Source organism: Pseudopodoces humilis, chromosome 7, assembly GCF_049639895.1.
Source record: "Pseudopodoces humilis isolate 2021_Gansu_Grassland_sample_001 chromosome 7, ASM4963989v1, whole genome shotgun sequence".
Lineage (NCBI taxonomy): Eukaryota > Metazoa > Chordata > Aves > Passeriformes > Paridae > Pseudopodoces > Pseudopodoces humilis.
Window position 1 is genome coordinate 11012368 of NC_142206.1, and position 14593 is coordinate 11026960.

General features: G+C 38.6%; 1 protein-coding gene across 4 annotated transcripts in view; it reads left to right on the forward strand.

Moving 5' to 3' along the window:
- NELL1 (neural EGFL like 1) overlaps positions 1–14593 on the forward strand; it is a 337439-nt gene that overhangs the window by 28505 nt on the left and 294341 nt on the right. For all 4 annotated transcript variants that reach the window (XM_088058095.1, XM_014260240.2, XM_088058094.1 and 1 more), the window contains exon 4: positions 10797–10967. In XM_088058095.1, coding sequence (XP_087914221.1) covers positions 10797–10967 — 171 coding nt within the window. The remainder of the gene's footprint in view (positions 1–10796; positions 10968–14593) is intronic.

Consider the following 14593-nt stretch of genomic DNA (forward strand, 5'->3'; position numbering starts at 1 on the left):
AACATTTTGTTGAGTCAATTTTATGATGATAAAGACTTTGTTTTCATGCTTCAAATATATTAAAGTAAATCTTGGAAAATGTAAATATTAATTAACACAGCTAAATTCTAGTTGGACAGTCTGATAGTTTGTGCAGACTGTGTGTATAGTTATTTGGAATACAGTGGTAAATCTAAAGATTATATTTTCCCTCCTAAATTGGAGATAATAAAAAATAATATAGGATGCACAGAAATGTTACTTGGGGATGCAGAAAGCGGAGGCTGTTTTCTTGATCAGCAAATTATGCTAGCCAATTCTTCCTAGATGACCTTTGTGAGGTATTTTGCTTACAACCTTTGACTCTTTAGACTAGCAAAATACTTAGAAAAGGCCATCAAGATATTTAAAATGCCACCCACAATGAATTCCTCATTTCAATAGTGATTTAATACAGTTTCACCTGAAGCTGTTTGGCTGCTCATACCTGCTCTGGCCTTGCATGGTCCAGAGCCCAAGAACATAAATTAGAGGGAGTCTAATCAGCATTACCTTTCACATGTTTAATCCCTGGGTTTGAGATATGTTGATGGTTGTTCTACACCACTGGCCAAGATCAGTATCTGGAGAAATGTGTCAAGGATGGTCAGGTACTCATATGTCATTCTTTCTGAAGATTGTTTCATAATGGGAGATTTCACCATGATAAAACAAGGGACTGAGTCATAAGATGATTGTTTTGGAGATTTTCTTACAAGAAGCGTTAAAAACTTCAATTTTTTTTTCTAAATTTTTCCTTTTTTTTTTTATATATGCCTGTAACCTGTGTCTAGGATATGAAGGATATGACCTTCAGAAACTTCATGCCACACGAAATATCTGGAAACCTGTAAGCTAATTGTAGTGATATAGTGAAACTATATAGGATTTACTGAGTGGAAAATCTGCCCCTTCGCAATGTAACAGCAAGCTGTGTTAATATAAATATTCAGGGTGATTCTGATAAACGTGTCAGGCTCATGGTGAGACTTTTATTCCTTGCAGGTCAGTTTTGGGTGGGGAGGTAAAATAGGCATGGGATTCCAGTCCATTTTTGGGTACTTCTCCCCAGGTGACACTGTGAATGGCTCCTAAGGCTGTTGAGGAGCAGATAGAAAGCTGTATGTTCACAAATAATAGCTCTAAGGCTACCAGGCCATTATATGTTTAATTGAAAACACAAAGGGGTAATAAGCTAGTTAAATTATTCACTGAAATCTAGCTGGTAAAAAGAAGCCTCTGCAAGTGACTTCTGACCCTAGTAGTAAACCTGTAAAATTGGATTTACTCCCTGCTATGTTTTAGATTGTTCTCAGCAAGATGGGTATATGCATATTGGATTCCAAGATGCCCAGGATCCAGAAAGGGAAGGAAAAACTCTGCAGATGTATCCATTAACCTTTTTCTTTTAGGGTAAAGGGCACATCTTTATGAATATTTATATGTTGAATTGCTAAACTGGAAAGCTGTAAAGAGAATATAAAGATTGAGCCTTACTTCCACCCCTCTGAATAAGTTGATGTGAAATATGTGAGGCATTTACATGTTTTTTCCTTCTCAAAAGTCTTTAGAGATGCAAATGCAAATAGAATTGTGCTAACCTGCTTCTATTCTTGGGGCTGAAGTACGCAAAAGAGTAAAATGAAGAAGAACTGTTATATAAATCTTTCACTGATTTAAGCATTGTGAGAGAGGAATTACTGATGGAGGAGTTACCTTCCATCCTGTGGCTTCCTGCTGAGAGCAGGTGTTTTATGTACACTAGGCTGACAATTGTTGTCTCTCTGAAGCATTAATATGCTGCTCATAACCAGCTGTTGAAACACACTCATTGGTCCACACTGGGAATTGAAGGAGAATGGCTGACAGTTTGAATTTCTTTAAACCCAAGTTTGGACACTGCAGAAATGTTATGGTCAGCCAGGAGAAGGATGTGTGGGTCCCCCAGGAGTCTTCTCTAACATGCTGAGTTATTCTGTTTGATTGTTTTATGACCCTCCGATACAGGCAAAGAACCAGAATGTCTCACACTACATGCAACTTTCTGAAAACTGTCTGCTGAATTTGAGCTGCTTCTTTAGAATGTTAACTCCCCTAGTTAATAAGACATTTAGATGTCTCCAACATGTCATTAATGTCCATTTGCATGGTTGATGGTAGTCTGGGTGATGTGTCTGTTTCTTTGGGTTTTGTTTGCAGTTTTGTAATGATGCTTGTGTGCACTCTGCTCCAGGCATTGTCTCCAGAAAGGGAAGGGGGTGGCAGTGCCTGCACTGATGTCTGTCTGTCTGATGCTGTCTGTGGAAAGCTGCCAGAGCTCAAGGCAGTGGGGCAGAGAGAAGGGTGGCTGCCTGGGACTGAGGGCATGTGGATGGAGCAGGCATGTACTGGGCCTTGAGAGAGGGCAAAGGAAAAGTTTGGTTTGTTTTTTCTGAGAATCTAGGAGAAATGTATTTGTTGTCTGTTAGCCAGTGTGCAACAAATCAATAATTACACACTTGAGAGAGACACTGATTATTTATTTCAGATCTGTGCAAGCCTGTGTGCTTGGTGGTTTCACACAAACCAAGCAGACCAACAGGACTTCCCACACTATTATTTGTACACAGAAGTCCAGAGTTGGTAATTTTCCAAGTACAGCCCCTCTGTAACTACTGGTTAGTAGTTTCCATATGAGTAATCTCAGCTAAGTTTTGTTCATGCCTGAGGGAAGAGTCTTCACCTGGACAGGTGTCTTTTTGACCTCTAGGTGTGATTTCCTTTATGTTATAATGGAGATAGTTCAGCTAAGGGATGCATGGACATTAAATTTTTTGCCAAGTTGGCAATGTATAAATAGGCATACAAGGACATATTGATTTACTACATACTTATAGTTTATTAGTTCTAGGATGCTCTTCACTAAGGGATGGTAATTGTTATACTGATTATCTTCTTTTGCTGATTAGAAAAGTCTTAATCAGCCAGCTAAAAGTGTCTAAAGAATACTGACCAGTCCAGACCTAAGATGATTTTGGCATATTCCATGTTTTGCAACATGCGGAATTTATCATAATTTAATAAATCACTAAAAAGCTGCTGAATTTGAGAGATTAGAGGGAAGAACCTTTCTTCCAAGGACACTGCAATTAGGGTAATTTGGTTTCAAATACTGTAGTTTTACTCAGGTGGCAGACTTCATTAGTTTAAAAAGGTGTTATCCTCTTGTTTAATTAAAATCTGGCATTTAGAGACTGGATTTGGGGATCCCTGATCTGAGCTGTTGCTGCAATGATGGGCGTGAGGAAGGGAGGGACTGAGGGGATTGAGGAGATACCTTGGTCTTGGGCTGAAATTCTCTTTGTACGGCTGTGGTGAAGATTTATTTTTGCTATATCAGACTTCATATTTTCCCTGTAATTCATAAAGTGTATGGGGAGATGCAGCATTCACCCACAGCCCATGAGAAAAGAGCACTCGTGCTGGAGCATGTAGATGCTGAAAAACTGTTATCTAATAAGAACAATATAATAAGCTTGAACAGAGAGAGATGAGAAACTTTGCCCCATGGATAAAAGAAAAACCTCTCTTCCCAGAGAAAAAAGAACTTTTGTTTTTGTTTTTATTTATGCTAAAACAGCTCATCTTTAAAATAGTACCCCATAAGTTGACATGGCCTGTGTAAGCAGCTTTGGGAAAGCTGCAAGGCATGGGAGGAACTATCGCACTGTGAACATTAATTTTCCTTTCCTGGGCGGTAGATTCGCTGTGATATTGAAGCCACAAAAGAGCTGTTTCTGTGGAGAAGTCGCCATAGCATGACGAGAGAAACTCCTCTCCCTACAAAAACTGATGAAAGACCTTTGTAGAAGTGGTAACTGATTGAAAATCCCAGGTTTTGTCTCTACATTGTCAGTGGGAAAGAAAAGAGGTTGTGGGGAGGGGAGGTGAAGTGTTCCAAAGGTTTTATTCTGATTCTTCTTATTCTTTTAGTTCTGTTAATAAAGTTTCCTTTATACCTTTTAAGTTTTGAGCCTGCTTTGCCTTTCTCCTAATTCATATCTCACAGCAGGAAATGAGTAAATAATTCTAGTAGGTGCACTGGCGATTTAAGCCAGTGCTAAACCCACTACATGAAGTTACTTTTTTCTTTATACGATCAAAGAGGAAAGTAAATTTGTATTAGGATGACCTTTGCCTAGTTGCAGGTACACAAACACATCAAAAATGCTTTATGCCTTGCAGCTTGCATGCCCAACTGCCATGTATAAGATGGATACAACAAAAGACAAAATGTTAATAAATATTCTAATACCTAATAAATAAATACTAATAGAAGGTGTCAGTGTGGGAGTGTTTATTGTTAAATGTTTCAAGCTAGGCTGGTAGAACACAATTACTGTTGTCCTCAGAGTAGTCTGAATAGAAAAATAAAGTAATGTAATTGACTGGATTTATTTCCTTTTTTTCTAAATGAAAGGATAGAAACGCTGGGAAGAATATTATTTAGGTAGCCAGTAGCACAGTGATGGTGCACTTTCAGGCTTTTACTTGGGAGGTTTGAAAGTGTTTAGTGTTACGTTTTTGGCTATACTGGATTTGCTTGCATAGAAGGAATACTGTTGGAATAGTGTGGGAATAGAGTAAGTGATGCAATATATGGGATTCGGCTTTTGTGTTTCACTTTCTAGAAAGTTAATCTGATTTTTAGCAACAAATTTCATTATCACAGGTAATGCTTCTATTCACAACACCTTTTGTGCTGCCTGATGTCAGCCTGACTTTGGTGATATCAGTGTGTAATCTCTGCCACAGCAGTGAGTCTTTAATGCAGCATAAGTGACAATTTGCCATGTATGGTTTTGGTGTGCAGCTTCTGGGTCTGTCTTTATTTAAACCAGCTGTAAAAGGTAGCTTTGGATGGTTTTAAAGTATGGATGTTAAGGAAACTTCTCTGTCTTACTATCCAGGGCCACTTTGGCAGTAAGAGTTGTACCACACAAGACTCACTGTACCGGATGTGTTCCTCAAGATGCACATGGAGTGGAGGAATAGATCTGTGCGCTTGAACATGTTAAGAGCATTTCTTCAAAATCCAGTGTTTCACAATGCTTAATGCTTCAGAGCTTGGGATTGCCCTGTCACTTTATGTAGCTAGGGTACAAGAACAGTGCCTGTGGAAGTGACTGAAATATTTGCCTTGACAGATGTAACTTGTTCTGGTTTTGCATCCACACAGAGCTGTGGTGACAACTGCAAAGTGTTTCCTTCTGTTTGAAGAGAAGTATCTTTTCTTTCAGAGGCACTGCTTTTTCTCACCATGGCTCATCACTGTCAGGGGCAGTGCCTTGGGCAGATGCCTGCTAGCTTCTGCAGCACAGTGCACAGTACCTGCTCCTGCCCTGATTTACTTTGCACTGAGGACTGTTAAAACAAGATCTCAGTTTTTTTCATGTCACTGACCAGGCTGAGCCACTTGGCAGCACATTCAACACAGTGTCCCGCTGTGCACACAGACTCACTTGGTGGTAAGGAAGAGCAAAAGGCCAAGGGAGTAATGGCTTGTGATTCATCACAGAATCCCTGTAGATTGAAAATCCTGCAATCTCTGTGATAATGGGTGCAGATTTTTTGCCTGTTTCTAAATACATCAAGAAGTGTTTCTACAAAGATGCTAAAGCACAGTCTTGCCTGAAGCCATTTTTATCATGAAATAGCACAGTGCTATTGTGAAATGAATAAGCTATGTGCAGAAACAAATCCAAATGGACTGATTTTTTCAGAAGCTTGCTGAATTTGCAATTTATAGCTGACTGATTTCTGGACTTTTCCTGAATTTTCATTGTTATTAAAAAAAATTTAAAATTGTGCCTTGGCCAGACTCAAATATTTTCCAGAAGTTTATATGCAGTAACAGTCTAATTTTTATGGCAGTTTTTTTTCCCCCAGCATTTGGGAGGCCTGACATGACCTTGCATGTGCAAGGTGAATGGGGCTTCCATCTTTGAACTCCTGTGGTTTTGTGACCTTCTCCCATATAATGTTAAGCAGATGCACACTGTTTTGCCTAGATGGCAACCCCAAGTTTGTACATATTTGCAGGGATGCCATCTGTGCCTGCTGCTTTGCCCTGGGACATCTGTTCAGTAGCTCCAAGAGCATCTGCTATCAGTGCTGGTGCTGCTTCTTGAAAGAGGCTGTGGGGCTTCATTTGGCACTTGATCAAGGATGACGGAAGTTGTAAAGTCAGAATGATAGCTCTGCTTTATTTATGTTTGAATGCGATAAGGAGGAAGGTTGCCAGAATTAAATGCAAAAAGTAGTTCTGCTTTAGTTCCTAGAGCTCTTACAGGAGCATTTAATCTGCTTATCCAATTGTGCTGCTGTCTGCATTGTGGGATATTTTAGTGTTTGGTCATAGTTACTCAGTGAAGATCACAAAATAAAGTGCTGTGTACCCTAATGATGTTCTGGAGGAAACCAATCCCACATTTCTTCTTGAGGCCCTATCTTCTTGGATCCATAGTCTGTGAGCTGTCCTTCCTTTGGCCACTTACATAATCTAACAGCAATAACGTCCTTGAATGAAACTTTATGGTGTTTGCCACAGGATAAGATCACTTCTGTGGGTTGAGATGATGAACAGGTGGATATGTTTCTTTAATGCAGATGATGGATTAAGACAAGTTACCTTACAGAAATATTTTGCCTTTTCTGCTTCAGATGTTGTACATGTTCTTGTATAATGTTGATAGTGATTTTTCCAATTTTCTTTTGGTAATTACATCCACAGCAGATGTTTCCAACTGAAAGTATACTTTTAGAAACCTTTCTCTCCTGATCTGGAAGTGAAATGAGCAGCCAAATGTATGGTTTAGTCACTGTGGTGGTGACTAAAAGAAAGGGGGAAGAAAAAACAGTCATTAAACATAACTTTGTCAAGCTTTATCCTCTCCAGACAATATTTTTGTGTGAGGTACATAGGGGTTGCAAAAACTGTCAGAACGAATTATAAAATATCTTGAATCAATTGTGGAATAATACTGTCTTTCTGGAAAGCATATTGGATGACTTTAAAATATCCCAACTTTTTTTTATATGCATAAAATCAGTCTGAATTTAGCAGTGTTTTTCTCTTGTATATTGGGATTTGAATAAGAGACTGCAGATAGACCTATAAAAAGCATTTGAATTCTATAATTGTATGAAAGAAGCCAGCAGTAATTTATATGCTTAGCAAATAGGAAAATTCTATTAATGGGAGAATTTCAGCAGTCAAATTGCATTGCTGTTCCATAAAAACAATCTTTCTTAATGCATGTGTTGTGAGAATTTCATCTGTCAAAATACATGTTAACTTCTGATCATGCCTTACTTAAAATATATGAAAGTATAAATTATTGCTGAGAAATAATAAATAAAACAAGAAACCATCAGTCATGCTAAGAAGTGGGTAAGGAAATTACTGTCTCACACCTTTCTTCCTTGAAGAAGGTCTGGAGGGGAGTATAGCAGGGCACTAACTGTAGGACAGGCTGACACAGACTTCATGCAGATGTGATGCAGAATCAGAGGTTGTCACAATACTCGGGAATCTCTCTTGGGCTTTTGGTATGGATTTCATGGCAGCATTGAAAGTTCATGATACATATATTCAGATGTTGCGGGTCTTTTCAGGAACCCTGATTCATTCTAGTACTATGTTTTCTTTTATTTCCTGATAAAATACTGGAAAGTACCTCCAAAACACCTGTTAGAGATCAGTTCATTTTCCTGCCTCTTGTATGGTAGCTGCTATTAATTTCCCCCCTCCTCATTTTTACCTGTCGTTTTGCACAATGGCATTTGAAATTGAAGATGAGATAGCAATTAAAAAAAAAAAAATCCATTTATTTCCTTTGGCTGTACTAATTATTTTCTCACTGGTTGATGATTAGTTGCTGGAGTTTGTTTTTCCCCTCATTTGTCTTCCATTCCCCAGTCTGCAGATTAGAACTCTGAAACAGAGCAAGTGCACTTACTTCCAAGAGTGAATGGTCATTGTGTCATGGCTTTGGAAGAGGCTTCTTTCCCCCAAAGTCTAGTGGAAGGAGGAAAGAAAAGATGTTTGCTACTGAGAAAGCTGTTTGCATGTGACTTGTATTCTGGTAGAGAAAAGACAATTTCTGAACTGAGAACATCATGAGGTGTTTGCGTAATCAATGTTTCAGTGTGAATTTCTGCATCTTAAAAAAAATAATGTCAATGCAAGAGTGTTGGTTTATGTTATCTTTTGTTTTTTTAAATATGAGAGAGAGAGAGATGTGCTGGGGTAACCCAGCTAGTTTCTGCTGTTGTGATTTTGTTGTCTGTTGTCCACTGATATTTCTCTGAGTGTAACTGTGATTTGCACTTGTCGAAGGGTGGTGAAGAATAGGTGCGGAATTTGTCTGCTGTCAGCCTGCTTTTCCTGCCACTGAAGTGGTAAAACATGGTGTTTAATACAGTCCTGTGGCACTTACTGCATTAGGTGCACAAATCTAAAAATGTTAGCACTAGCTATTTCATGAAATTTTAAGTAATCTGTTCTGTACTATATAAATTAGTCAGGAGATTGACAACAAGATTGATCCTTAAGCAACAAGCTGTTCTCAGTCCTGAGGTAACTATTGACACTAAAGCTTGTCAAGTGAGAAGCTTTGCAATTCCCTATGCTGGACAAATAACAGAGCACAGATGTGATTAAGTGAAGTATCTGACTGACCTTTCCAGGGCTGCACTGTTGCCTTTACATTAACAAAGAAATCATTGTGTAGTGAGTGATCAGCTCTGTGGCTACTGGAGATTATGAAGAATGACCTCAGGAAGCAATTTGCTTCCTACAACAGGAGATTGTCTTGTTTTGGGCCCTTAAGCCTCTGTGGTCAGCCATATGTCTCTATATGTATATAGGCACAAATACTTTGTGTGTGAGATACTAGAATGTTATGTACTTCTCCCTTTTTTTTTTTTTTGTTTTGTTTTGTTTTCTGTCTGACTTCCTTTTGTGCTGTGACAGCAGATGGAAATTATAAAACGATTAATTATGACGTCACTGACAGTACTTGTCCTAGTGCTCTTCTGGCTTGGGATCTCCATCAGGATTATCCTCTGGATATTGACTATATTGTTACTGAGCATGGAAATAATAAATCTTCTCCAGATTTCATGTGAATCTAATTTAGGTATTTTAATGGGTGTTGGCTGTAGTTAATCAACATTCTGCTCTACTCTTTAGAAAACCCCTCTTTCTCTGCTTTCTTTGTGCTAGTTCCTTCACACCAGCCTGATTTTTTTTTCCACTTCGTACTGTATGTAATTTGTTTGTACCTATGCCGGCTGTGTTTTTATTCAGTGTTGGTTTTACCTTTTCCTCCTTGTGTTTTTCACTTTGTTGCTTGAGTCTTTGATTCATGCGATCCAGTAATGCTTTTATGTTGCATGAAAAATATGATGACAAGGCACTGGCTGGATGGAGGAGGGCTTGTTGTGTTGTCTTGCACACGTTTCCAGCTAGTGTTTTATCACCTAAGTTTCCTCCCAAGGAACTCTGTTTTCCAGTTATGTTGGAAACCCTCAGCTTCATTGGGAAGATGTAATCTTGAAGAAGTACACACCCCCATGTGTTGCCTGTGCACACAGGCTGTTAGGGCTTGTGTACTGCCAAGCAATGAAAAAGGCTTATGGGAAAATGAAAATTGATGCTCCAATATTTATTGGTGTATGTTGCATTTATGTTTTGGAAGTAGATTTCATTACTGTAATTTTTCCCACCCTACCCCAAATCAGCACCTGTCTCTAAAATGCCATATTAAATTTGGGTTGGCCAGTAGGGAAAAACATAACATTGTGGAGGTAGATGGGGAAAAACTGTCTGGACAATCTAACATCTTCATTTTCTTGTAGAGCTCTTTCTACTATAAAGGGACGTCTGCATCACCTGTTTCTATATACACAGCTTCATTTTAGCAGGAAAAAGATTTGATATTACGCAAATACTTGGTGAGGTCTAAGAGAAGATTTCACTATGTGTACTGTCAGTGTGCCCTGGAAGAGCTAAATTCATCCTAGAGAAAGAACTGGCTCCCCCCACACCCCTGTGAGGCCAGTTAATAACCACACTTTAGCTCTCCTGTGAGTCTGACAGCTGTATGAAGATTGTGATTGTTGGATAGTTTATGCCGGATGTGGAGACACCTAATCCAGCTGGGAGGTTTTGTCCTTTCCTTGTAAAGCTGAACAATCATGGCAGTAACAATTGAAGTCAGAAAATGAGTTAAGCACAATTGCATGTAGGGGAGTCCTAAAAATAAACAGTTGCAGTTTTTTAACTGGGTATGCAAGTAGTAAATACAAATTTAATGATTACCTGGTGGTTTCTTACCTTAATGGCTTTTTATTTGTGGTAATGATGTATATATACCATTCTTTATTTTTCAATTTCTTACAAAGCCTGCAGTCATACAAAATATTTCGGTATAAAAAATAAAGCTTGTTTTTTTGTAGTTTTCTACGGTTGAAAAGAGGACTTTAGTTTCCTGGGCTAACAAGTGGTACTTTGAGCTGTTTGCATGTAATTAGTATTGCTGGTTTTGTACTGCTCTGAATTGTATAGCCTTGTCTCTTCTTTTAAAAAAAATAATTAGTAGCTAATCCATGCTGAGTAACTTTAAAAACTTCTTTAGATTGTGATGTTTGCTTAAAGAAATCTTATCACTTAAGAAGAAAGTGACAACGATGATATCCCAGAGTGGAACTGATTCTTCATGTTTTCAATGCAGCTATTTTGAACTGGAGAGCAGTGGCCTGCGGGACGAGATCAGGTATCACTACAGGTTTAATGGGAAGACAAGAACAGAGGTGTTCCCATACCGCCTGGCAGATGGACAGTGGCATAAGATTGCTGTGTCACTTAGTGCATCCCATCTTCTGCTCCATGTGGACTGCAACAGGTAAGCAACTATGTTCTGCAATTTGTATTTATTTAAAAAATAATCTGTAATTACAGGAATATAATTTGAAAAGGAGATTTATTTTTTTTTCCCTATAAATTCCTCATTCAAGAAGCACACTAAACTGCCATGGGATAAGAAAAGAAAAACAAAGTATTGAAATGGAACAATTCATTGTGATTATGAACAAATGTGGAAAAGGTTGATTGCTGATGGGGGAGTATTAAATGCATCTCTGTAGTTTAAGCAGTAGCTGATGTTACCTTTGCCAGTGATTGCATTTAAGTGTGATGGATGGATGTGCAGTCTGTTCTGTTGTGAACTGCTTCACTTGGCATACCTGAGAACTTGAAGAATAAATAGATTAATCAGAGACACTTTAATTTTATTTTACATAATCAGACAATGTAGCTTTTACTGATTTTTCCACGTGCTGCCCCATTTGGAAACTTCTGAGAGACCTGGAAGCTTCTTTTTGCATGACTGGCACCAATGTTTTTTGTTTTCTGAAGGGCATTCTTTCTTTTCCATTAGAAGTTGTGAAGGCTGCGAGATGGCATATTGCCAGGATTTCAGGGAATGAAAAACTGCAAACCTAGACTCTCTCTTGCCCTGTGACTTGATCTCACAATGTATTGTAGACTTCAGACTTAGTGGCTGATGAGGAAAGTCGGAGAGCTTGAGATTGGAACTTTCATAATAGGCTTTATGAATGAGGAAAACAAACCATTACTTTTGTACCTTATTGCACCTTATTTATTTTAATAAAAAAAAATGAATAAAAAAAAAATCCTTCGTGTTCAGTGAGAGGATCAGCATATGCATTTTGGTATTGTGGCACTTACATGGATTGGGTGATTATAGCAGATATTTTTTTGGAAGTCTTCATTTTGTTTAGACAGGCAGAATAAACTTAGATGAATATTATAGGAGTATGCAGTTTTTGGAACATTTGAAAAATTTTTAATTTTGACCCAAGTAATTATGAGATACTGTTTTGAGACAAATGGTACAGCCATTTTCTGCAACTCCATTAACTACTGAAAAATCTAATCTGAAGGAACGTTGTTTATTGGACCTTATTTGAACCTTAGAAGCAATTAAATGCTGAGAGTAATTTTAATTTCATTGAGGCATGAAATCTACAGTTTGCAAAGATTCTCATTTCAGTAATTTGATTTATGTTCCCATTATTTATGTGTTTTTCTATTTCTTTGCTTTCAACAGAATGCTTTTTCTTTGTTTATTTGACATACTGGGTTTTGGGACAAGTTCTTTGTTATCTACTTTGATTTTTTTTTTTTTTTTTTTTTTTGGACTAGCAAATGTGTTTGGGAAGACCCTTTTTAGCAGATTGTTTAGCTGGCTGCTTTCTTGCACAGAATGTAAAATGAAGAACCAACAAAATGACTGCCTGGTGCAGAATTCTATCCAGGGACATGAGAACTGCACAGAGTCATGGTTGTGACCTGATTTTCTTTACAGTAAAAGGCAGAAATAGATAAATGCAGTTATGGAATGAGATGTGCTGTCATATAAAGTGACAAATATGTCCAGCAATCTGTCAGGTAGCTCTAAACAGGGCTGATCCATCTAACCATGTCCCTAAAGGTGGTACATCCTAAGGTTGCTTCCATCATAAATCTGTGCCTAGATGTCTCTATTTGGCTGTGTATTGTGATGTTTTATGATAACTTCTTTGGAAGAGTAATGGAAATAGTTCTGAAAGCATGACTTGAGGACAGATCATAGTAAAAGTTTAAATGAGAGGGGGAAAAGAGAAGGGGAAGTCTCTAAGTTCCTTAGCTGTGGCATCACTGTTCAGTTAATTAGAGAAGTCAGTGAATGTTTGTGTTAGTTTGATTATATCTTAACCCTTTATATCTTTGCACTCAGAAAATGAGTCAACGTCTTGTTCATCTTGGCATTTTCTTATGACAATGCAATAAGTGTCAAAGCTGTGAAAATGAAGAGCAAGTAAAGGAGCAGTACCTCTGAACACTACTGAAAGCCCTACACCTTCTTCATGTTAGTGTTATGTGAAAAGAATGGGCAAGGAGACCAGCTCCTTTTTAATGCCTTTATTGAGGTCAGCTGTAGGTGGGGGGGGCGAGGGACTGCACACACTACCGCTGCTCCCGACGGATGGCATAGAGGAAGACATGTTTAGCTCTGCTGCATGGCAGAGCTGAGGCTTCAGTGCTCACGCGACTCCCCAGGAAGACACTGGCCCCTTGGAAACCTAGGCTGTTCATGCATAGCAAGTGTTGTACAGTTATGGTGATGTGGCCCGGAACATCAGTAAGTGGCTCAACGTTCTCCCTTGCTCCTCGACGTAGTTTGGAGTCCAGTTTGTGCCATGGCTCGCTGATTCTAGGGGTCTTTAGATGTTAATTCCACTTTCTCGCGGTGCTAACCCCCATGGGAATATGCTCATCTACATACTGGGAAATGTCATCGGTTGCCATTAGGGGGTGCCGCCGGGAGCAGCAGAGGCAATATACAAGGCAAGGTGGCATTTAACAAGGCTGTCACAACAACATTGGACATAAGGTGTTTAACGAAGAAGGCACCTTATGGTAACAACATTCAGCTGGGTTAACATCTTTGTATACTGATCAGGAGGTCATATTTTACTCTTTACATTAAGAAAGCTGCAGCTGAAAGTGTGAATAGAGTCCAGAGAGTAGAGGTGTGGACCTAACGTGTAAATGTCACTATTTTAGGCTGGTGTGGTGTCTGGCTCTTAGCAGAGTTCAGGATGCCCAGTGAGAAGTGATGTTTCTGCAGACTTGAATGAACAAGATGAAGCAGGATAGGAGTGTAGTATATTCACCTGTCCCACCTCCTGCAGAGGTTTGGTGTCATCAGAACAAGAATTCAGCTTCCTGTGTACCTATCTAGTTAAAGAAGTTCTCAGCTTTTTGTTTACTGTTTTTGCCAGCAAAACAAAAAGGGAAAAGAAAATAAATTGACTGCCAAAATTAATGCCTTGAATTTCTACTGTATTTCTTTAGGGCTTTGCAACATCTTTTCCTTACAGACATGCCTCAATTTGCATAAATGCATTACTTCTTTTGTTTAGGGGTGTGGTAATGTATTATATGTTTGGAAAGCTATTGTGAGTGATTGATTTGTGAATGCAATGTTACTAAAATTAAACTGTACCTGAGAGTGCATTGCAAGTGTTTGCATTGGAAAAATATCCAGTCACAACCTAGTGTTGCTACAGAATTCATACCATGATACCCAAAGCTGGTCTCTGGCCTCCAAGAACTGCAGTTGATCAGAAAGCATTGGAGAAGAAGCTTTTAATTTGTAAAGAGATAGTCAAATCTACTTTTTCTCTTCCCAGCCCTATCACCCACATTACTCTGTTTTGTAAAATTGCTTTGACATTGGTTCTTTATTATCTTTTGGATTCAGTTCAAGTCAACTTTGTTTCTGAGACCTGGGTAGGCTAGGAAAAAGTACTTGGAAACTAGCAAAGACCTGTAATGCTTTAAAACATAACCTTTTAAACAGTGCAGTTGTCTTTGTTCTCATGAGATGTCATGTGAAGGGGAAAGCATATGTATCAAAGGAAGTTTATTTGTCCAAGTACACGTCCTGCTGCATCTTACTGG